The sequence below is a fragment of the Epinephelus lanceolatus genome, chromosome 7, assembly GCF_041903045.1.
Source record: "Epinephelus lanceolatus isolate andai-2023 chromosome 7, ASM4190304v1, whole genome shotgun sequence".
Taxonomy (NCBI): domain Eukaryota; kingdom Metazoa; phylum Chordata; class Actinopteri; order Perciformes; family Serranidae; genus Epinephelus; species Epinephelus lanceolatus.
In genome coordinates this window covers 39,974,843-40,000,895 of record NC_135740.1, presented here as the reverse complement: position 1 = coordinate 40,000,895, position 26,053 = coordinate 39,974,843, and the positions used below count along the sequence as shown (strand labels likewise).

The following is a 26,053-nucleotide window of genomic DNA, read 5'->3' as shown; positions in this document are numbered from 1 at the left end:
GTGAGTGGCCTTGATTTCCCTGCCAAGCCACATGCTAGATAAAAACCTGCCTGCAATGCAGAACTGTGAATCCTCACCAGCTCTGGGGCTCTAACACTGAGAACAAGACAAGGTATCCAGGGTATCAAAAAATGAAAATACAGTTTTGATCCTAGATCCCATCATCCAATCATCTGACTTGTATTACACCAATTTTAAATGAAATATATAGTCATAATTTAAATCCACAGACAAAAAGAGGCATTTGCTAATACACTTGAGATTGTTTTTAGCCTTTTCCCTAAAGCAACCCATTGATAAAATAAATTCTGTGTGTAGTTTGGAAACTTTCACACTCGGTTAATTTCTCTTCACACTGTAATATCTGAGACTGCAGTGGCTCTGCGTTTTATTATCAATATTTTTAACAACCACTGAAGACTCTTCAAAGGCTGCAACTGCCCCCTGGGCTGCACTTTTAATAGCACTGACCAAAGGCCTCTTTTATTTAGTCCAAACAGCACATTAAGTGATAGACATAAGGGAGAATATCCCAATCTTAATATAAAAGCTGTAAAGCTTATTTGAGGAAGCAGTTAGGAGGATACAAACTACTGTATAAAGACCTTGCAGATATTCAGAAAATTGGTGGCTGTGCAAACACCAACTTCATCTAATTATATACTTGATAATCAAACCTTCTCTGCTGCCATCTTGTTGTCTGTCTTGATGAGTTTTGCTATTTCTTTTTCTTGCACATATAGTTTTTAAACATAAATTGTAGCTAACTATCATATATTTAAATAATAATAATAATTAGCCTCTGTTAAATGATTATATAAGTCTTATTTGTGCGTGTCGTTATTATTTTTTCATACTTTTATTTGAAGCAGGTCATTTCCTTGTAAGATATCAATCCTTATTACAACAGCTCCATCTAGTGTTCATCCACTATAACATTCAGTTTTATTTGTCCCGCCCTACCTTTAATTCTATTGGCTTAAGCGTTTTTACACGTCATACGTTATGACACGCTATTGGCTCGGCAGTGTGTCCGTCACTCCTGTTTACGGAAGTGTTACCACCCACTTCAAAGATGGAGGACGATATCTCAGATTTGAGCAGACCACAAATGTACTTGTTTGGTGAGCTCGCTTATTCTGACAAGCCTGAAAATGCTCGGTTGCACAACCAGTTTAACCGCCATGTTATCATGCACAAATAGCCATTTAACATCTTTAGCCGGAGGAAGTTAGCTACGTAGCTAGCTAGCCTGCCTGCCCCCTGCTCGCGCCAATTCAGCTCTTTTGTTAGCTAGCCGAGCAAGGCATGGAGATACGGCAGCTATAGCGAAGAGTAACCCCCCGCATGTCCAACTGTTTTGTACGTTTGTGTATTTTGTTAAACATAGGTGCACAAAAGAGGTTAGTTAACGCTGCACGTATCGTTTTTTCCAGGTTGTACCCTCAAATCGGACAAACGGGAGTTCAAAGTTGACGTAGACGACGATGATACGGAGCAGCAGCTGTCACTCAAAGCAGTAAGGAAGACGCTTTATCTTGCACCTGGAGTAACTGTTCAAGCTGAATAATGTGGCAGTAACGCATGTTTCAATGGGAAAGGGCATGGGGGCTACATAGGTGTGTGAAATAGCAGTGTGTTTAGACGTTAGAAACCTTAGTTGACCATGGACATTATACGTAAGTGTAGCGTTAACTGTGTGCCAATAACGTAAGTTACGCAGTTACTTTCGCAGAGCATCTGTCTGTCTCCGCCTCTGTCAGTTCCAGTTTGCTTTACAGGTATTATATGTAAAGACTAATGTCTAATTAACAGGACAATAGTGGTTATTATGATAGAAATAACTGCTATATAATAATAAAATTATCAGCAGTGACCACTGAATGAATTCAGTCTGACTTCGTTATATGAGATTTTACAGGAGAGCCAAAACTGATTTTAGTCAAACCTGAATTGGCTGCTGTTGCCATCTACTGAAGACAATATTTGATCTATTTGTGTTATCAGATTGAGCATCACTATAAAAGCAGTACTTATATATTTGAAGTTGAAAAAATGTATTAAATGTAGGCCTACTAAAATTGGCAAAAGAGTAAGGTGTGCCTTTTTGACACAAACATTTTCCCAGTAGGCTAATGCAGAATATAACATATAGTATTTCAATTGAAATGTATCCGTCACACTTCAGTCATTCCTTTAGTTTTCTTCCTCTTCTTTTCTGCTTTCAATACATACGTTAATGATAAAGTGTTTTTGCCTAGTTGAATCTCCCATCATCCAAAAATACTCAGGTATTTCCAACCCGTTTGACTTGGGGAAATTCCCATTTCATTTGTTCCAACAGGAGTCACAGTTCTTCTCCTTAACCCTTTTTGTGGGTACACACACACACATATCACAAAAACAACACCAAGACAGTACACACATCTAAACAAAAACACAACACAACAAAACAATACAAAAACACGCAATACAAGCTCCAATACTGAATCATCCAATGAATGTTGTCATCACACTACAAAATGTTGTTGATATTAAGATCATCTAATCCATCTGGGTCCATCAAACACACAGCAGTCTGTGTCTGTTCGGTCTCTCTCCTACTCTCTCCTACTTGTTGGAAAAAAGTAAAAGAATGTCAAAAATAAATACGTTATAAGAGACCAAATGCATGTCTTAAATATGTTACACAGTGCAGTAGGTCACACGAAGGGTATCAGGAACAATAGTAACGATGCCGAGATATGGAGATGGTGTCATGATGTGAACTGTGTTGCCTTCTCAGGTGTGTCTGGGAGCCGAGGCGGAGGATAAGTTCCACATGGTGGAAGTGGAAGGCCTCACTTATGATGGAAAATCGACCAAAGTGCCGCTGGTTGTCCTGAAACCGTCCGTCCTGCCCTCTGTGAGTGAATGCCTCAGCTGGCAACATTTTGTTAAGTGTTAAAGGGGCTACTCAATGGTATACAAGTAAAGAATATGTATGATCTATAATACCTGGTTCTTTTTTTAAAACTGGCAACAGTAAAAGAAAACTAGCTTTCAGCCTCTTTAATGCTAAACAACTCATTCTAACTGTGGAGCATACAGAAACCAGTAGTGATGATAGTGAATGAAATAGTATGATAACAGTGATTAACCTGCTCATTTTGCTGTTGTAATTTGTCCTGTCCAGATGAGTTTAGGTGGATTTGAGATCACACCCCCTGTTACGTTCCGTCTGCAGTCTGGCTCTGGACCGGTTCACATCAGCGGGCAGCATTTTGTTAGTGAGTATTAAACCAACAGCTGCTAGTGTTACTACTGCCTTTTCTTCTTCTTTAATTACAGACACGGACGCACAAAGTGTGACTCACTGTATCAGTAAAATGAAGTCCTTGCCTACTTTACACTATGTCAGTCTGAAGTATGGTGAAGTTAATGGAGCTTCATTTTATAGACCCATAAAACAAAGTGACCATCATTATTCTTCAGACTGTAATTTGGGATGAACTCGCTCATTTACGAGCTGCCTCTTTACAGTTTGGTTCAGTGGGACAAATGCATAACAGGATGACACATTTTTCAAGCAGAAAAACAGTGCTACTCTTTTACGAAGACTAATCACAAACAGTGCTTTAACAAATAGCTTTGCTTTTTAAAACTACTACAGTGATAAATACAGAGAGAAACAATCTATTTCTGATTGTTAGATTTTGATCATTTCACCAGTATATTGATGATAAATGTCACTCTGTTTATCATAATATTTAAAAGTCAATACAAGGGCTGTGCATGAACTTCTAAATCTAATTCATCACTGTGTAGTGGCAGTAACAAGTGTCTATTTTCTTAGGTGTGAAGGATTCAGAGGATGAGGAAGAGGAGAACAACACATCACCGGTGAAACGGCCTGCAGGCCTGATGTCTGGGAAAAGGCCCCCATTGGTAGCTACCTCAGCGTGTTCATTTAACCACAGATCTGTCTTTAACTCCCAAAGAAAGAGTCTAAACTTTAGATTTTAAAGATTTTGAAGAACATCTCTGCAGCAGTGGGGCTTATTTTCTTGTTGCACACTGACAAAAGGAAGACAGAGGAAACACTGCATGTTGTCACACTGTGTCAAACAGTAATGACGACTCAGGCCCTCTGTAAAACTCTTAATGTTTTTTCTGACAAAATTATGGTTCATTTCCTTGTAGAAAAAACTGAAGATGGAGTCCGATGACGATGAAGATGACAGTGACGAGGATGATGACGAGTATGTATTCCTTTTTTTGCTGATTTTTTTTCTTTAATTCGTGGTGCATGCCTAAAAAAACAACGTGCATATATGTAATACCACATAATACAGTAAATCATATTATTCACCTTTTTCTAGCATTTGTGCAGAGACAACCCTTTCACATCGCTTTTTACCTCAGTTAATGTTTTTTCTCTTCCTCTTTGAAGTGATGATGAAGATGAGGACAGTGATGAAAATGATGTGAAGCCTCCGAAGAATGTTGGGAAAGAGGTCAAAAAGGTAAGGCTGCTTTTTTTTTTGTTCTTTTTTTGTAAATAATATTAAAAATGTAAACTTTGATTATACCTGTGAAAAGCATTAGTTGTTAGACAGTACCTGCAGGATACTTCAGGGCCGAGGTTTTCAAACTGTGAGATCCACGTTCCTTGAGGGCATACACAGATGTGATACACTGATTTTTAGCTTCAGTATCACGTAAACTTTCCCAGGATATCCAGTGTCCATAGCAAATAAATGTCCATGAATCTGAGTCGAAATCATATAAAAAAAGGTGTGTTAGTAAAGCACAGTTATCTTAATTTTGTCTTAGTGGGGAGGGGCCTACGGTGTCAGACTTTGAACAAAGTAAACAGCAGTTCAGATTGACTAAATACAAATATCTGATGGTTTAAAAAGCATACAGTGTGTGATAATGAGGTGGGTCTGGAAATATGAGTGACTCATTTTACTGCTGAGTGTAGTGTCCTTTACACTACATGCAATATCAACGGTCCAGTGTGACCTTTGTGACATTAAATAGGAATTTATTAAAAATCCAACATGCGAACCTCGAGCTTCTGCAAAGCAGTTTGCTGCAATGATAATCAGCTTGGTTTATCGAGGCAGGTGAGACAGTGTTGTGATTTGAACTTGAGTGGTCTACAATATAAAAGTAACACACAAATATACAAGTAATACATAAGCAGAGAAGCACACATTACATAAAGTAATACACACTTGTTTTGAACTTGAGTTGTACCAAATAGTGACACCAAGTGGCGACATGTCACTGTTGTTTAACATTCAACTTTAACATTGCATTGTTTTGGGTGTAAGAGGATGATTGCTTACATGTGATGAGCACCACATGTTTTGAAAGCCTATAATTATAAAGTGAGTCAGATGCTGCTTCATTTTTCTTCTTCATCTGTTCCTCTTGGTTAGGACACCAAAGAATTAAAAGAGCACTAATAGCATTAGATTGTGTTTGAATCAAGTTGATTAGACTGGAATGGGATTCATTTTTTTGTCCTTATAAATGCATGTTTTCAAAGCTTTCTGCTGTGTATTAGCTTGCCTTCAGTGTTATAAGGAATGTTTTGTAATCTGTTTTTGTTGCATCACTTGGATCACTGTTCAAACCAAACTGAATGTCCTTGTAGGTCACTAAACTTTCATTTGCACAGTAGATTCATTTAACTTGGAGTGTTTCCAGTCCCCTGTTGTCCACCAGGTGTCAGGGTAGCCAAGGGCTTGTCCTCTTTTTTTTTGTGTGTGTGTATAGAAGGAATTTCTCTGTGTTGCTGCAGTCTGCCCCGCTCCCCTTTTGCTTCCACCACATCATGTAAACTCCCACAGACCATATCCTATAGTAGCATTTCATTTCAGCAGGCCCTTCCCATTCGTGCACTCGCTGACCGTCCACCTTTTTGTATGAGACAAAACATGGAACTTTTTCATCCTGTTCGCTCATGTACCCACCTGTTTTCCAAGAGTAAAACACAGGGTCTGTGTGGCGTAATGATCGGATTTCTCCTCTGTAATCTGCTTGAATTCTCACCGTCTCACCAACAAGACGGCACTATGTTATCCTATACGTGCGCACACACACACACACACACACACACACACACACACACACAAGACATGCACGCACACACACAAACTCAAAGTATACATACACACTGTAGACATATATACTTACTGTAAATGTGTAAGTACACATGCATACTTGCACGCAGTCTGCAAACAGCTATACATATCTACACTACATAAGCAGAGAAGCACACATTACAAGTTTCACTCACACACACACACACACACACACACACACACGCGCACACACACACCAGTTATGGGAAACATCTTCCCCCATTTTTCTGTAACACTGCATATCTTTGTCCCTCTGTCATCCCACTGTTAATATGATTGCTCCTTTTTATCGTCTCTCATGCCATTTCAGCTTTGCACCTGGCCTTTGCCTTTGAACACTTGTTTTGCGTGTTACCACAATCATTTGCAAGTGTGTGGGTGCATGTGTGTATCTGCCTCATTTTTACGTCGGTGTCTGTTTGTGATTTCTTTCTCTTTTTTTTTTTTCTTTTTTTTTAAACACGCTATCCAAGTGCAAACTGTGCCAGGCAAAAGATCAAAGCGGGGCAGATGCGCATACCTGCGACGTGAGCGCCGATCCTTGCCTCAGGGTCAGATGACAGCTGAGCATTTCTGTCACCTGTTGATTTATTCTGTTGTCTTCCCCTCCAATTTCTTCACCTCCGTCTCCCCGTACCCCTCCCCTCCCTGACCTTAATCCTTTTCTTCAACCTTCTACTTTTTAGCTCCATATTTATCCTGTCTCATTCTTTAGTAATGAAAGCACAGAACTCTAGCTGGGATCAATTATTATTTTTTTGACTGCTAATTTAGCAATATATCAATATAATTTTTATCTCCTTTTTTGTTGTTGAATTGAACTTAATTAAGGTTTTAAATACCAACCAAAATGTCTCTGTAGCATTGTGCACGGGCAGTTGGTTAGAGTCAGAGTTCTAGTGTGGCTGCTTGTGTTAAACATCACAGTGTTACAGTCACACTGGCATCAACTAATTTTCAAGCCCTGACCAGAGCTCAGTTTTGAGTTCAGCTACATTGAAAGTGAGCCTGTGCTGATTTGTTGATCACATGATTTCAATATTTTTTTTGCCCTTTGTGAAGAGCAAAAGCATCATTTTCAGTTCTGGTTTGGACCTCATTTGATATGTGTTACCAAATAAGAGCCGGAGGCGTGTGGCGTACGTGTGCCTTGTATTTAGATGTTTGAATTGCACTTTTGACAGCTTTGCCATGACAAGTAAATCTTACATCATTAATTGAGACAATTATAATTTTGGCAGCAGAGTAGCCCTGCAGTGCCAGTGTTGGCATTGAGAACACAACACAACCAATGTTAAGAAAATAAAATAGCTGATAGGTAATAATGAACATCCCCATCCAAACACGTTTTAAAGAATGTAAAAAATACTATGCTTTTGTTAATATTTTGTTCATCATGGTTTCCCCACATAAAAAGAAAGAAAAAACTGTCAAGGGGGGCGGGAGCAGATCCATTTTTCTTTCTCCCTCCCTCTGGATCTGGCCTCCGTCCTTCTCCCCACCATTGTCTGCTTTTTCAGCACTGGCACCAGCGAGACTGTTGACAGGTAGACTGGTGAACAAGCAGTGTGCATCAAGGTGACTAATGTTAGAGGAAACATCGCAGAGATGTTTGAGCCTTTGTCAGATCAAGACTCAGATGAGGAGTCTGTTTTGCAGCAAATTTGACGACTAGCAGACACATCAGAATGGTAAATGTAGCTAGCATATTTTATTTGTTTATGTTGTTTGCTAGCTTGTTAGCTTGCAGGCTAACTGGCAGTGGCTGACACAGTGTTTGTGGTTGTGAAACACAATAATATCTGCCATGACGGAGTTTTTGGTGGATAATGGAAGGGAGCTCCAGGGTCTGGTTTATATCCAGAAACTGCACACTCCACCATGTTTGCTGTCAAAACTTTCACTATTTTAATTCAAACTCTGCAATCTGTGCTGACAAGTCCACACTGTGCTGGAGGTTTCAGGTTTCTTTGCCAGTGTTGTGTCAAAGTCTGTTCCCCAATCGATTTGTGATCCCAGTATTAGACAGCAATTGGCTTTTGTATTGGTGAGTACTTCCATCCAAACATCACATGAACAACCCAATGACTGTGTTCTTCTCTTGTCACAAATTATGTCACAAACAAAGCTTACACTTCTGCTTTTTTAGTTGTGTATTTCCCTCTGTAGTAGGAGCAGAGTGCTTGATATCACTGGTGAAAGACCTTTACATAACACAGAAAGGAACCGAAAGAAAACACTGAGGTGCATCTATGAAGGGTTTGAAGAAAGCATAACATTTCTCTGCTTGATTGATTTCTATCCTTTAGTAATTAATATCCCTCTAATTGGGGAAAAAAAGCTTTGCAACCACATAGCAACAGCCTTACAGCTACTTATATTACCAGGCATTGCCCAAGGAAATAACGTGTAATTGCCTTGTAGCAGTTATGTCAACACAGGCAATTACACTTCTCACCCATTCCAAGGAAAGGGTTGGTGCGCAGGAAATGCAGGTACTTGCCTCGGCTATTACAAGGTAATTACACAGGTGACTGAGAGCAATGGAAACCTGACAGGAAGGCCTCCATTGGGGAGAAGAACAATGACAAGTTATGGGGGCACAGTGGCAAGTTACCAAGTATGTCTAGTGCTTCCTGTGTCATTTCGGACAGTGCTGGTGCTTGGAGATAATTTCAGTTTTGGTCACATATCCCTGATCTGGTTACAGTTACGTTTTCAGTACACTTTTTTTTACTGAGATACTTAATCAGAAACTATGAATTCCCAAATTAGTGTCAACAGTGTTGAGTTGTTTTTTGTTGTAGAATGGAAATGTTTTGTCTTCCTGGGTTTTAACACTGCTAACAATAGTCGACATGTGTAGCATTGATAATACTAGTGCAGTGTCCATTCAGACATGCCTTTTATGTCCAGGCCAATTGCTTGGCTTCAGGTGTTGCTGCTTGTAGCTTTCTTGAGAACCACTCATCTAAACAACTTCACACTTCACACCTTTTAAGGATACAAACGTGGACATTGAAGGCTGACTCTCGTCTTTCTTTCCATGGCAAGCTTTCATCATGTGCCTCTAAAGTGTCAAGGACGTGTCTTTTTGCTGTCATATACCAGCATCGTGCTGCACTTGGTACACTCGATGAAGCTGACACACACGTCACGTAGCCTAGGTCTATTATGAGGAGCCCGAGCTGGAGGACAGTGGCGAGAAATTACGGTTCAGGCTTGGGCAGGGAACCTAAGCTCTACAATACACCTGCCATAACGTACTTTGGAACCCCAGCAGGGCTAGAGTGTACGCGTCATTTAGGTGCAAGTTAGAGCACGGTGGCAGGTTGTGTCTGAGGTTACTAAGCAACCTTAACAAGCACCGTATCATATCCTGTTCACCCAAAATCCTGAGTGCAGAGCTGATCTTCTTCCAGGCACTGTTTATAAGTGAAGGCTTATTGTCCGTGGCACAGATGAAAAGCTCTGGCTGCCCTGCACCAAAATGATCAACTTTTCCATGTTTACCACAGACTGATATTTTCAGAAAAAGGGAAAGGTATCTTTTGGCTGTGATTGGTTGTTATTGTCACATGACTGCTGCTTAGTTTCACAAATTAAGTATTCTATTGGTACCAGTATCACTTTAAGGGTACTGATCTTGGTACTGGTGTTGTAATTTTGTAAAAAGTAGCCAGCCCTAGTGTTCTGCAGTCTCTTTTTTCATCTGTTCTTGAATGTACTATAGCGAGTGATGGAGAGCATGCTGTTCGGTGGTGTAACAGTTAATAGGGGTCCCCTCTCAATACACTACACAGAGTGAACACAACGCACGACTAATAAATACGTCCCATAGATCTCAAGAGCTTGCACTTAAAACTACCCTTCTTTGGATCCTTAGCAATACACCCACCAAGTGTCAAATCAATTGGATGAACAGTTGTTGAGAAAAAAGGACATACAGGCAGACAGAGACAGACTCCCTCCATTTTAGTTAGATGACGACCTTACAGGGGTGAGCGAAAATAACGTGAACACCTCATGGCAAAAGACTGGAGAAAATTAACCACAGTTGCAAACACTTCTGCAAATGTGGTTCACATTATGTTACATGGCAATTATAATTTGTCAGCTATAAAAGAGGCTTGGCTGTTAGAGCTTTGATATGGGAGTTTTCAAAACAACATGACACAACTACCCCAAAGAGGAAAAGTTATTTTCATATCCAACATAAAATATGTGGAGGAACAGTCTGAAAGTCAGTAACATTGACAAAAAGGAGTTTGAAGTTTGAAGCTAACCAACAGGGATATGATTAATATATACAGTATATAGGGGGCTGTTAAATATGGCAATCGGCCAGCGATCTAAACTGTTCCACCTTTGTGGCAGTGTTTGCAGTTTTCATTCAGTTACTTCAAAGTGAGTCGGGGCACTTTTTCATGGAGTGTTGATTAAATTTACAGCTGCTTTTAACTTCAGTATGGCGCCCCTGCTGTCAGCTCACGTTTGGTTCTGTTTGCTGTGATTTACTGTGATCTATGGTTAATTTAATATACATTTTCTGAACTTGTAATATAAATACAGAAACTTGTCCTTGTCTTCTTATCTTTTTTTAACATGTACATCTTTATGTACAGATTTTATGACCAGCTTTTTCCTAAAAACATAGGCATGTCATACAGGGGGTGTTTTACTGATACATTTTGATTGTGTTTCTTTGCTTTCTCAGGGCCCAGAGTTTTCAGCAAAGAAGCCCAACAAGACTCCAGTGAAGCAAAACGGCCCCGCAGGAAAACCATCAGGATCAGCAGTCAAACCACAGATTAAGGTAGGAGAGGCTCTGTCACCTGCTCAGCTCTGTTTACTTGTGGTTGGCTTGCAGTTATTTAATTATTCAGTTGACGGCCATTATACTGTAGAGCAAAGGGTCAGCTGTTAGGGTCAACTAACTTTATTGGACAGGTTTACAGGTGCAGTGAAGGCCAACCTGTTTATTTCCCTCTCAGATGTAGACACAATAATTGGATACTTGTTTAGCTATGCAGGAAACAAATGAGGGATATCTCATAACTTTATCTATATTGCATCTATATTGCAACCTTCCGTAAAAAAAAAACACCCTATGTTTGTTTGTTCATATTATTGTAAAATTTGTTTGGACATAATATAGCTAGATTTGTGTAGTAGGCCAGGACATTGTCTGACTGATTAATTAGGTCTGCAGTTATGCCAGACTGTAGATAAACCCAGCAACTCTGTTCATAATGAAAGACATGCCACTCTGAAAACTATATAAAAGAATGGTGGACATTGAAAATCTAAGTTTTAAAGAAGGATACGCAAAGAAGTCTGCACAACATGTACAGAAGATAAATCAAATCTCCACAGAATAAAGCAACAAATGTAAAGCCTCACACTCATGGACCTCCCTCTGCTTCGAGTATGTCTGAAGTAAAAGCCTCGTAAGGCCTGAAAGTTAAATGTGTGACACAATGTAGTGCACTTAAAAAAAAGAAACAAAAAACTTATTTGAACTACTTAGTCTTTTAGTGTATTATTGTTCCTGTCAAACCTGAGCCTGAGAAGACACACTGGGTCTATGATCAAGGGTAATTGTTTGTATTTATTGGCATTCACAATTAAAACATGTCAAAAAAAGAACAAAAAAAAAAAAAACTTGGAGAGCCTTCCCATTCCACAGCCAAGGAATGTGATAAATGCACATTGCAATTAGCTCAACCTGATAGTTAATTTCTTGGGTGGAATGTCTTGGACAGCCGCCTCTCAAAACCCACAGCTTGAACTCTGCCTCTCTTTAAGCAAACACACCTGACCTCTAAACAGGTTTCCTGGGGCAAGGTTTAAACCCGTGACCTCCTCGGCCTGACCCTGCCATCTTGAGTTGCAGCCACCTTTGATGCCCCCCCCCCCCCCACAACCCCCTGTAGCACACACACACACGAGGGAATACAAATTGGCAAGCTCCTCTGCAAGTTTACAAATTTCACAAGGCATGTTGCTGTGATAAAAATGACTTGGACAGAAACCCAGTTTAGATAAGGTGTTATGTGTTGGCATGCAAATGCTGCTGCTTGTATGATAAAGTATATGCTAAAGTAGTGTTGCACAGAATACCAGAGTAAAAACAACAAAGCAGTACGGTATTAGAATTTCCCAACATTGGGTACTTGTAGTAGGTTCGAGTATGAAATGTATAATTTGTCTAAATCTCCACCAGGTTGCAGAAATGAGCAATTTAACCAAGCCAGGCACTTGTATTTAGGGGATGTGCACCTGTGCATTTATCCTTGATGATACAGCTTGATCCTCAGCTTTGACTGAGAGAGAGAAGCAATGCCTCTGCCTTAACAAGTCTACTTCTGACAACAACAACTTGTCATCTGAAGAAATAACTCCATGCCCGGCACTGGTTAACAAAACGGGCTGCCAAAGCCTACTATGAACTACTTCACCTCAGAGCCGGTGCTGATGGCAAACCCAGTGACATAATCAAGCCTGTGTGCAAACAGTGTCTTGCAAGGGAGGAAACACTTAAGACCTCACCAAACACCTCAGTGACAGACATCAAGACCTCTCCAAGGAGTACAAAACAAAAGAGTTTAGCAAGTAAGCTAGCTGGCTAGTCAGCTGATGGGATGATGATGAGCTGTTAAATTATTTGAGATACGTAGTGTATCAGTAGCGTAGTGTATCAGTGTCAGGCCGACCCTGTATTGTAAATAATGTGAAAAGTATATTAGAAAATATGAGTTTCGAAATGTCAAAGACAGTTTTTTGGGGGGTCTCATTTTGTTGCTTTTAAAACGGTTGAATAGCTGATGTTAAATAGCATTGGGCTGGTAGCTATGTGTCACTTCTAAACTACAGTGGCTCCACAGTGTTAGAATGGTTTTTAAAAAGGCACACCAAAGTTAACATAACACCCCGGCTAAGAAAATGTGATTAACGTTGAAGTTGAAATGGCCTGTTGGTAGAATCAGCCACCCTTTAGTGTCTCTTTGAGGGGCACTGGGCTTTCAAATGACTCCAGTGTAAACCCATCCAGGTCATTATTAGACATTCAGAGCAACAGATGTGGATTTGAGAGCACAAAAGCTTACTTAGGGCAATAGGGAAGGGAGATGGATAGGCCCAACAAGCACAGGACTGACCCAAGAAATCGGTGTTTGTGTCCTCTGTGAAATTGAAATTTTAAGTCATTATTGAGTTTTCTTGTCACACTAGTAGACCGGTGTGACTATTGTCAACTATGATCTTTTCGTAACCCAAACCAAGTAGCTTTGTTGACTAAACTCAGTTGCTGACTGCATCAAGATACGATGCAAAAGGCTGCCCTCAGCATCATTTTAATAACACTTGGGCCGTCTGTCCAAGTGTCAATATGACAAATAGGGATAACATCATGTTGGTAGACTCATGGTTTGTTGTTTTGGAACCATTCAGAGAACAATACATGGGCTTTGTGCAGACAGGTCTATTATACATAATTTATTATCATGCCGAATGTTTCTGACCTATTTGGTATTGAGTATTGAATCAGTGTCGTTCAGTTCCAAGTATCGTTTATCGTGATACTAAGCTTGGTATTGGTATCGAAGTCAATTTTGGTGTTGTGACAGCACTATGCTAAAGGCACACTATCTCACACACACCCAGCGCGCTTAAGAAAACTGCCATTTCTTGTCTGACGTCTTGATTGAAAGCTCCGTAATTTCTATCATGTTAAACACTGAGCGGCAGGATTGCTGAATTCCTGAGGCGAGAAAGCGATTTCCCCCCCGGCCAGGGTTCTTGGTGTGTGGGAGAGTGCAGCTAATTCTGTAGTGGCCGTTGTCCAGACATAACACAGTGGCTCTTGAAATGCTCTGGGGGATTAGCCAATGGGCAGCTGAGCCTCCAAAATCATCCCGCCAGTTTAACTTTCTGGCCTGTGGAAGCTTCAACTGCCCCCATCCCCTCTCCACTTCTACACAACAACTGTTCCCTCTCTACAACCTCTTCACACCCCTCACTTCCTGGACACACCTTCTCCCAATTGCTCTCATTACCAGCGTTTGATGTCTGGTGCAGCTTGCGCTTCCAGATGCCCCTGAGGAGCGAGGAAGCGGGCGTGGATGTCTGTTTTTTCTTTACTAAATGCAGGTGACTGGTCATTAGATTGGCTTGTCAGATCTGTTGCCAGTACCACAGTTCTCACCTCTCGCGGCCCAGCATGTAGCTGCACCTTCTTGCGTAACAGGCTTGACATGAGAACCAGCTAACTCGAGTTGTGCTGATCTGAAGTAACTTTATCTTGCAGCTGGTGTCTTTTGATTGATGGGTTTGGAGAAGTTGATGCCTTCAAGCACACGTCACAGTCGTAAAGTATATACCACTTCACTCAGGCTTATCCCAAAAGGGTGTGAGTCATTGTTTTAGCAACTGATTGACATGTGTTTCAGCAGGTGCCTATCTATTTAGTGCTTATTTACTTTTCCTGTGAGGATGTTGCCTTCTAACTATGACTCAAGACCCGTTGTGCATGATGTCCTCCTTTACTTACACATACAAGTAACAGGATTAAAGTCACAATCCCCAGTGACCTGACTTTTTCCCAGACACGGGCCTCAAAGCTCTCATCCCTACAAAATGACAGTTACCATCCCCGGACAGACCCGATGAGCAAAGGTGTCACACCATGTGTTTGCACTGGATTGAAGACAAGACACTGCATCAAATGATAGTGTGCTTGTGATTAAGTTCCATGTCTTGTGGCATCTGTAATCAGTGTCTGGCCCAGATGAAAAAGCTTGCTGGTGCAGTGTGTTTATCAGCTGTTTCAGGTCCGCAGCTGTCCCTTGGAAGTAGAGAGCTTCCCATAAATAATAAATACGTAGTACATTTGTCTGGCCAGGAGCCAGCAGCATATGTGCTCTTTTTTTTGTAGTGTGGTATGTGCGTCAAGGTTTTCTTCATTTTATACCTTTTGATCTGCGCTATAAAGTGCAGATCTCTTGGGGACAGGGACAGATGATTGCGTTTTTCAAACAAGAGAGAGAATTTATTTTCTCCATATTGTTCCACCTGTTTTTAACCGTTTCAAGTCTTACCCTGGTTTTCAAAGCCTGAAGCTGCTAAAGGTGATTAAAGTATGAAGTAGTGATATTTGTCGATTGCTTTTTATCTAAACAGCCAGTTCCAACTGTTAGTAGAAGTGGGAGATTGTTAAGATAGCAGCTTTGGAATTTCACTCATCTATTCCTGACTGCAAAATTTTGATCCACTGCACTTCCGCCTCCATCTTACATTAAAACAAATTGTTTTTTATGGCAGCCTGAATCTACCAGACATAAACTGTTTTGTCATTTGTTTCTGTCTCAGTTTTTGGAACTAGTGTGTAGAAATTGGAATAAAAATTTCTAAAAATTGACCCAAAAAAATTACATCAAAACCTGCTTATTAGGGATGACATTGGTTAATTGTTAATCAGTTAGCTTTTGAGAATGTTTATGAATGGTTACACACGTTGGTTTATAGGTTAATTTTGCCACTCTTCAGTTTACTGCACTGCACACCAACCAGGTCTGGTGAGAGCTGGCTAGCAACTCCACTCATTCGGCGATTACCACTAGTAATGCCGTCCCGACCCAACAGAGTTGCTGTGGAAACTTTGTGCCCACCCTTCGGTGTCCCATTAAGCATTGTTGACTGTGTTATCATTGTTAGCTGTGTTAGCACCGGTAGCAGTGTCAGTACAGGTAGTGATGCTAACATAGTTAAAAAAATTTTAAAAATATATGAAAATAAAATAATATAAATATTTGAATTACTCAAAATTAAAAGGGGTTTTGTGGCTCAAATTGAAGCCGCTTACTCACTGGGGCTACCTGGGGGAAACTGAAGAGTGGCCGCCATGTTTCCACAGCAACAGGACTACCAGAGGTAATCACCAAATGAGCGGTGTCACTAGCTAGCTCACACCAGACCCAGGTGACTCACAGTGCAGTGCAGCCAAGGCTAGCTAACCAGTGCAGACCAGATGGTGCGCAGTGGGCACCATCTTTCCACACGTTTATGTCGCTAGCTGACTGTTGATCAGCAAGCCAACAGAAAATCAAATAATAGACAAGACTTTCACAACACAAAACAATCAGATGTCACAACCTCTAAATGGATGGTGCTTTGGAGTCAATGGAGTGCTGGACTAAAAGGAAAGGCATCTTGTACTTCATGTCATTTTAGTTAGTTACTAGTTAACAGGTTTCGGGCTGTGTGAAGCAAAATTAACCAAAACTCACATCCCTACTACTCACACTCCCTGCTATTTCCAGTAGGAATAGACACCTTTACCCTAAAATTATCTGCACCATGCTCCATCCTTTGAGCTGCTTAACAGCAGTGTAGAATAATATAGTGTTTTGAAGTTGAAACAATCAGCCACCAAAAAGAAAATCAATTACAAGACATTTTGCTGTTTTTTGGCTCGCAGGCTAAAGAGTTGCATTGTACATGGCTCCTTTCTTCTTTCAAATGTGTCTCTGGCTATCAATGAAACCCTGCAATTTCACTGGATTCCACACTGGCTTTACATGTAGGGACAAGCTCTGTGGCTTGTGTAACATGCAGTCATGGCGTATGGCGTGTGTGTGTGTGTGTGTGTTGTTGTTGTGTCACATTCAGACACTTCCTAATTGAGGACTTCTGGGGCCTCGGCTGCCCAGGTCTGAACACACCTGCGGGCCCGCTGGTTCTGTGCTCTCTTCTTCACAAACATAGGGGACTCTTTATATGTCGAGACAGCACCTTTAATGTCACCAAGGATTATAAAGAAGGGTTGCGTGTGACCATATTGTTTTAGTCTTGACCATCCATAAATGTGTTAAGTGTGTAAGTGTAATCTTTTCTTGTGGAAGTCATTAATTTGATGTCAGCATAACTTTAATTGAAAAACAAGCACATTAGTTGCACTTTGACTTTTGTTCTTTAGTTCAGTCGTTAAGAGTTGACATCAAGGGAAAAACACATTTGACAATCTATTACTCATTGGAGAGTCAGGGCTTGCCCTCTCCTGCTTGCAAACAATAAAAACATAATTTGTACCTGATGTATTTGTATAAAAGATGGTGTAATTAGGCTAGAATTTGTTGTCCTTTCTAGTGCTTTTATCTTCTTCCAGCTGGTTGCCCATGCCAAGTCTGTAAACACAGACCCAGACAAAATGGGTCATGATAGGGCTGTAATCCAGACTGGCCTTTTGGTCAGCAAATGGATTCATCACCAATATGTTAGCAATGTTGTGTTGAGTTCAAACAAGAGGAAGAGCTGAACAAAAAGAGAAGCATTGTGGCCTAATATGAAGTTATCTTTTTATCTACAACTCTATAAATCTCTCCTTTCGACATATCAATCAGTGTTTCTTATCTAGTTGATGTATTTTTTAAGACACCTGCCCCAGGAAAAGACAAACCCCAGGCTGGCCCGTCTAAATCTCCCTCTCTGACTGAGATTAAGAGCAAGTTGTCAACGGCAGCCAAGGAGGTAAGGCTGTCATCCTCTTTTGCAAATTACCATTCTTAATTGAATGTCTGACGCACAGTTAAGCTGGTGATTTAATGGTGTTTTTCATCAGGGAAAACCACTACCGAAGACGGAGCAGAAGTTTGAGAATTTCGTGAAGAGTTCTTTTAAAATCTCAGACAAAAAAGTAAGTAATCATGTGAGTCATTTGATATATTATGTGTATATTTATTGATTGCACATGGTTTTGAGAGCCCTGATTAGGAGGCATCTAAGGTCGGTCTTTGTTATTTTTAAGTCTTTTACATGGTTTGCTTTACATGACGTGCAATTTATTTCTGCATGTAGTGTCATAAACACTAAGTCATGGGGAGTTGTTTGGTTTGTAGCCACAGGCACATCTACATCAACCTTCATTTCAAGTTTTAAGAGCTTTTGCCATGATAGATACCCAGGAATGCATTATTGTTCCACACACTGTCCTTTTACCATACACTGTCCATTACGCCTCAAACATCTCTCCAGCACAGTGTGTTCTCTTTGAATTATATTCATTTTGTGTCAGCGGGCTCTTTCGAGATGGAATGGGAGTACACCTGCCAAGGCAAACTCTTTCTCAGTGATTTACTGGAGTGTGTGTCTTTTGTAGCCTTAATGAAGGGACTGGTGGTATGTGGATGGTACCAGTCTCTTTCACATTCAAGGCCTTTGACCAACCCAAAAGAGGGTTTTTCTAAAAGCAGCACTTAAATCTTTTCTAATGCTGCTTGTCATTTCAGGAGAAAAACAACAGCCCCTGCACATTGTTTTACAGAGCATGAATTAATCAGCCTAAACCCTTTAGATTATCACAACCCATTCTCAAGACAAAATGTTGGCATTGTACTTTACTGCAAACCCCGGATACGTTACAACTTTGCATTACATTTGCACGTTATGGCGTAGCATATACATTGAAACTTTATGTTACTTTATGCACAATCTGAGCAAGAAAATCAGCGATGGCTGGTAGAATACAACTGCTTTTCGTGGCACTTTCCTCGCTGGAAAAACACCAACGGGTCACTATAAAACACCCTTGTTTGAAACCTAAAAAGCTGATGAAAACACACTGACAGGTCACTGCAAAACACTCACATTTGGAGCCTAATAAGTAGAAGGGTTGCTACAAAACACCCTTGTTTGGAGCCTAAAAAGCCAATGAAAACACACTGACAGGCAGCTACAAAAAGGCCTTGTTTGGAGCTAAAAACCAATGAAAACACACCAACACGTAGCTGCAAAACACCCACATTTGGAGCCTAAAAAACTACTGGAAAAATGCAGACGGGTCGCTACAAAACACCCTCGTTTGGAGCCTAAAAAGCCGATGAAAATACAGTGACAGGTTGATACAAAACACCCATACTAGGAGCCTAAAAAGACGCTGGAAAAACACAGACAAGTCGCTACAAAACACCTGCGTTTGAGCCTAAAAAGCTGATGAAAACACAGCGTGACTCACAAAATCACAACCGGATTTGTTGTTTTTTGATCTCGAACAGTGGTCTGCAGTTTGGCAGGCGTTTTGCCTAGATGACCATTTAACATCCACCTCCACCTCCAGATGACAAATTCAGCTTATATATTATGTCACTTAAGAAACATTAATATGATGAAACATACAAATGTAACATATATCCATGGTTCACAGAAACATACATTGCCAACATTTCTTTCTGTTGATTGGGCTGATTATCAACACGACTCAAAGATACTAGGCTGTGTTAGATTGTAAAGGTGTGTTTTCTGTAGCACAGCATCTGTTAGAAGGCTAACACTTGAAAGGGGCTATTTTAACATTCATTTGTGATCACATTGCAGTGTTAAAATGTTAACTGTACAGTTATGGGAGCAGGTGAAAGCTCTTTAGTCCGGCACGAGGGCTGGGTGGACAGGGAAAAAAGTGGGGATGGAGTTGGGTCGGGGAGAGCTTGTTGATCCCAGTGTGTAGAAACATCTGTGGAAGTGCTTTGGTTTCATCAGCCAAGGCTGAGATCTGTCAGACCTGGAGCACCTAGTCATATACTCTGGTATGTGCTGTTGCCCCCACCCAACCCCTCGTTGTTCCCTCAACAGCCCCATCTAAACTCAGTGTTCCCACAGGCGAGACGCACAAAAGCATGTTGTAGTAAAAGTGAGTCATATGTCTAATGCTGTATAGCACTTCATTTGGAAGACTTATAATTTCTGTCTCTTTCTTTTTTCTTTTTTGTTGTTATCCCTCTCTCCCCTCTCCCGACCTTTCTCAGGTGGTCAAGGACCTTTGGAGTTTTGTACAAACACTGAAGATTGAGAAGAAGTAACAAACCTTGTATGCTTTGAAGCATTTGTATGTTTTGCATCATGAAAGACATTTAAAGGCACAGTCAGCGAGATTTCCTACTTGGCCTTATTATGTCATCATTGCTAATGACTCGTAGTGAACAGAAGGACTGAGTGCAGAAAAAAAGGTAAAGCCATTAATGATTCAGGTGTCATCATTTTTTAGATGCAGAGCACCTCCTGGAACTCGCTTATTTACTTTTAGTAGATAAGCTGTCCACTTCACTGCATGCCAATCTGCACCACCTACAGGGAAGGAAAGTAATAGCACTACCAATTAGGACATGCAGATGTCTTTGTTGCTTTTCTGCAGGAAAGAAATAGCTGGTGGAGTTTTAACACTTGCGCCACCTGCAGGCAATAAATGTTGCACCTGTGGATTTTTATAGCTGCAATAAAATAACAGATATGTAAATTGGCAACAACATAATCCAAGTATTCAGAGCCAAAGACAAGACAGACAGAACCTAGTCAAGTTAGTCATTGCTAATATTTTTATATAGTCCCTCTGTCCTACTCCTTTTTTTTTTTTTTTTTTTTTGTTATTACCACAAGAAGTTGCCAAAGACCGAAAATTTAAATCTTACTCACGAGGTTAAATATAAATCCTTGAACAGCATCTATAAAAGTGAAAGCAACTGCAGGTGGTGCAACTGTCAAATTACAGAAGCAGTTCCTTTCCTTGCCTGAAGGTGAGATCGCCCTACATCTTAATTTCTTCATGTATAGTCAACGCAATTTTGTTTTATTGGCCGAGCCTGGTTCCAGGTGCTTCTCATCCATGGCACTGTGTGTCCTCCTTACGTCAACAATGCAATAGGAAATATTGCAGAATGTGCCTTTAAATATCTCTACTGTTATCTGAGATAAATCAGAGTCTCATTTTGTGTGAATTTGAGCAGTATAAACAAGGATGGCAAAGACGAGTGAAACGGGGACAATGACAATATATTTTTCCTCCGAAGTGTTTTGTTATTTTATGTTCTGTCTGGCTTTATGAAGCATTTTAAGCTTACGAACATGCTTATAGATTGACTTTGTCCGGCATAATTGCTCTATACATATTGTACAGGAATTTGTTAGAGTGAGTCGAGATAACCGTTTTTTTAATTGTGTCATTCAGTTTGGTCATAGTAACTCCTGCAGCAGAGCCTGCACCAACTTTATTTTTCTTAAAAACTTGGTCAACAACACCAAGAGAGAAAGATTCAACTGTTTATGAAACATTTCACTTAAGAAAAATAATGCAATTAAGAAACAGTGAGATCCATACATGTTCACAGATGTGTGCAGTTGTAACCTTGCTACCGTCAGTCTGTTGAGTAAATATGTAATGTTTCATCCCGTCTTTTTTACCAGGAACACCTCAGACATTCCTGGATGAGAGCAGTGTCATTCTTAGAGGCCATATCCACAAAAGTGTTTTTTTCCTGAGGCCAGATTATTAGTAAAATCTTTGCATTGGGAGTGCTGCGTATTTATGCTATGCTACAAACACCAGCAGTGTGACGAGGCGCTAAGCGTCTATTCTGCGCTGAGTGCTGCCTGGTATGAGTGCAGAGTCAAAAAAATTTCAACTTTGGGTAGAATGCTGTGCTCATTACTTTACCCAGCCATTCAGTCACATTGGAGGAGGGACAAATACCAGGAAAACCAACTGTCACATCTTTCATGTAGCCTACGTTTGCTAACATTCATTCATCCATTCATTTTCTGTAACTGCTTATCCTGTTATGGGTCGCGATGACATTGGGCGAGAGGCAGGGTACACCCTAAACAGGTCGCAGGGCTAACACTTAATAACAGACAACCATTCACGCTCACATTCTCCCAACAACTAACAAGAGAGGAGAAATATGTCAATATACTCTGTACATATATACATATACATATATATATATATATATATATATATATATATATATATGTATATATGTATATATATATATATATATATATATATATTTTAACAGTTTCCTCTCATGAACCCAAGTAGACTGGTGGGTTCGTCCTCTCTCCCTGCTTGCTGAAGCCTTCCCTTCATCCAGGGCAAGTTCTCTTCCTTGCACCAGCATTTTAGCTTCTGTGAATATTTCGTGTCATAGCAACCAGACACAACCAATGTGCCTCAGCTGATAAAACGCTGTGGCTCTCAAGCGCTCCCAGCTCGGCGTTTCCTGAGGAGCACTTGGTGTTTTCAGCTGGAAAAGAAACACTTTTGTGGACATGGGGCCATTATTTCAATACTTTCAATACAAATAAGTTCATATAAAGGTGAGCTAAACTTATTGCAAACCTTCCAACTGGACTGAATTCACATGGCATTTTTTTTTGGAGTGTGAATTCATATCAAGCTTGTTAACACCAGTCATAACCTGAGAGGGCTTTCATTACAGCGATTACAACCAAAAATCATCTGTAACAAAACTGATCATAACAGCAGTATGCAAAACATTCTCAAGAGTATTGTGAGCCTTGTAAAACCAACACAGCTGCTCCGACTAAAATGTTTTTCTTTAAAGAAATATACATACAAAAAGTAAAAAAAAAAAAAAAACATGATAAATACATCGTTAACTTGCTCCAGGGGTGTATTTACAATGTGGCATTAAGACTGTGCATTTCAATACACTCTGATGCACTAAAAAACAGTTACAAGCCTATGAACATAGATTATCTTATTTATTACAACATAATCATAAGGTATATATCAGAAAATGACATCAGAGTCGCATCACGTCACCTTTACAGAAACCCAATAAAGAACTCAACCCCATAATTGTTTGCACTCTTGTATATCAGTGCTCAGATGGCAATAAGCATACAATCACTTGGTGCTTATGTGTTTACGATCCTGTGTGTCTTTTATGAGCCAAATGTTGGCAGTTGGACACCATCTTTAACCAATCCCATTGCTTGGTTCAACCCTCCTGTTATCTGTGAAGGATATTTCAGATTCTTTAGCTGCAAACTTCTTCAACTAATTTAGGTAATTAAAGTCACCCTGATAATTTACCTTCATATTAAATTTAGACGTCTGTATTGTCCTCTTTGTAGCGAGGTTTCAGTTGAAGCAGTTTACCATTCCTAGGATTTTTTGGCTTGTGTATGAGTTCATGACAGAGTCCTTCATTCATGTTTTTTAATACTTCCCTCCTATCAAACTCGATAAACTTCTTTTCTGTAAATAACTCTTGCTTTTATTTCCAGATACGGCAGCTGAACAAATATATTTTTAAGTGTAGGCTTAATCCGCCCTTGCTCATAGGTGTTGCAGCCTGGATTTGTTGTCATGATCTTTATTTGAAATGTCATCTTCTAGTGTGTTGTAGAAGTGTTTTATGTTGAGTGTAGAACCCCTTTTTATAATGTTTGAAATAATGTCCGGATTTTGTTGACGCTTCATTTTGGCCCTGCTGTTTGTCATCTTTAGGTTGTTCTTGTGATTCTGTAATTTGAAGCCAGTACCTAAATATGCCCAAGCGAAAAAGAGAATGTGATCTATGTTGATGACCTGATGCACAACTGTTCTTAACAGTGCTGCCAGCGTGAGAAAACACTGAGTTTAGAACAACAGTTTTCCAGGTTTTCTGAATCATGAGTAGAAGTATCTACCATTTTATCAGACGAAAGTAGTTCTGAGATTGATCTTTGATTTATACTGTTTCAATCCAATAACCCCCATCTGTACTTTCTTTACCCATCATATTGCCTTGTGTCTGTGACCTGACATACCTACTGTAAACCACCAGCATGTGGTGAGAGGCATCTGCAGTTTGAATCAACAAGAAACGAGGCTTGTGCATATTAACTGCATATGTCAATGCAAATTAAATTGTTAAACACTGTACTCTTGCTGCAAGTAGGTGATGGTTGGGCTGACTCAACATGTATTGAAAGAAAGCGCATTTTGTCTATTTAGTCGAACTTAATTGATGAGTTTTTGCATGACTGCTGATGGTGGATATTCATACATTCATGGTTTGTTGAGATGAACATATCCATCCATTTTTTAAATTCTACCTGTAACATTTACCTGAATAAAGTGAATCCCATTTGTTTTTGAGTCCCACATTTCGAAGTTTTTTTTTTTTACTGGGAAACTAGGGCAAAATATTGACTCAGAATAATTTGACTCCTCCACACTGATGGAAAACATTACATGAGAATTCGACATTAACAATATTTACAGAATAAAGCGATCAGTGAAACCATAAGAGATGACTAAGTATTGTTTCAGTTATGTTGTCTGACATTTAAGCAAAACACTCACCAGCCACCTCATTAGCTACACCTGTTTAACTGCTCGTTAACACTAATAGCTAATCAGCCAGTCACATGGCAGCCAACTCAATGCATTCAGACATGTAGACATGGTGAAGACGACCTGCTGAATTTCAAACTGAGCATCAGAAAGGGGAAGAAAGTGATTTAAGTGACTTTGAACGTGGCGTGGTTGTTGGTGCCAGACGGGCTGCTCTGAGTATTTACTGGGATTTTCACACACAACCATCTCTAGGGTTTACAGAGGATGGTCCCAAAAAGAGAAAATATCCAGTGAGCCAAAATGCATTGTTGATGCCAGAGGTCAGAGGAGAATGGCCAGACTGGTTCAAGATGATAGAAAGGCAACAGGAAGTCAAATAAGCACTGGTTACAACCAAGGTCTGCAGAAGACCATCTCTGAAGCAACCTTGTCCAACCTTGAAGCAGATGGGCTACAGCAGCAGAAGACCACACCAGGTGCCACTCCTGTCAGCTAACAACAGGAAACTGAGGCTACAATTCACACAGGCTCACAAAAACTGGACAATAGAAGATTGGAGAAACGTTGCCTGGTCTGATGAGTCTGGATTTCTGCTGCCACATTCAGATGGTAGGGTCAGAATTTGGTGTAAACAACATGAAAGCATGGATCCATCCTGCCTTTTATTAGATTTGTTTGTCAAACAAGAGCTTTTACAGAAACTGTCCTCTCTGTTAGTTATAAGTCATCAGATCCGATTTGTAGGTCTAGACATCAACCTATCTGTATGTGATGCTGTGGTAATGATGTAGGCGTCAGTTGCAGTATAATACACTGGTAACACAGTTTTCCAGTGCGGAATATGAGAAATGGAGGTCCATCATTCTGCCCTCAAAAACAATTGCACTGTCAAATAGAACTTCTCTGCCGCTCTCCATTTTGTCCTCAGCATGGCTTTATGAATGTATAAAGAAAAGTGGGTATAGCATTGGAAGTGGTGCCCCGTTCATTCCTATGAACGTTGCCCAGTGAGACATGAAGTAAAAAGTTTGACTTCCTGGATCAAAAAATAACCTGGATCATCCGCATCGTGTGGCCCATAGAGCAAGAGCACCGGAGACTTCCACTGGCCGAGAAGCTAACTTCCGATTTAGCCCTCCAATAACTTAAATGAGGATCATGTGGCTCTTCTCGACTTTTGAAATGTGATGGAATTGAGTGGATCAAAGTCTGATAGTGAAACGGGTCATTTTGTGTGAGTTGTGATGCTCAAAAAAAAATATATACTGATTTATCAATGTCTCTTTCACAATGTACTGTAAGTCTATGGGAAAATGATGGACCGGAAGTTGGCTGCTGTGTAGAATTGGCTTCATGGATTCTGCTTAGCACTTTGGTCACCCTGGATTTGATGTTGTTGCATGTCGCGTTGTGAGTAGGGTTGGAGGTTAGCACCAGCCACCAGCTAAATGCTTGTAAAATATGCAAGTGGCTGCTAGATTCATTCATTCACCAACCAAAAAACTATGGTAAGCAACTGAGTGGCTGGTAGGTTTTGGAATCCAGCAGCCACGGTGGTAGGTTGACTACAAAATTAATTTCCAACCCTGGTTGTGAGTAACAGAAAAGATTCTTTGAAATCCGAATTGAGCATCCGACGTGTCCAGACTAACAGGCATCTGTAGATATCTGATTGGAATGTGGTTTGGATCTGATTTTTGCTGTCCAGACTTTCTAAAATCAACCTGGATGCAATCTGGAAATACCAAATATGGATTCATCCCGGCAGTGTGAACAAGGC

At 40.3% G+C, this 26,053-nt stretch overlaps 1 protein-coding gene across 1 annotated transcript; it reads left to right on the top strand.

Moving 5' to 3' along the window:
- The first annotated feature begins 1,017 nt into the window (after positions 1–1,017).
- On the top strand, positions 1,018–24,065 carry npm1b (nucleophosmin 1b). Its single transcript, XM_033632429.2, has 11 exons — positions 1,018–1,124; positions 1,437–1,519; positions 2,786–2,905; positions 3,176–3,269; positions 3,836–3,927; positions 4,183–4,241; positions 4,433–4,505; positions 10,855–10,953; positions 17,568–17,663; positions 17,755–17,829; positions 19,934–24,065. The coding sequence occupies exons 1-11, from the start codon at positions 1,076–1,078 to the stop codon at positions 19,985–19,987; spliced, it is 894 nt and encodes a 297-aa protein (XP_033488320.1). The 5' UTR covers positions 1,018–1,075; the 3' UTR covers positions 19,988–24,065.
- Positions 24,066–26,053: the final 1,988 nt, after the last annotated feature.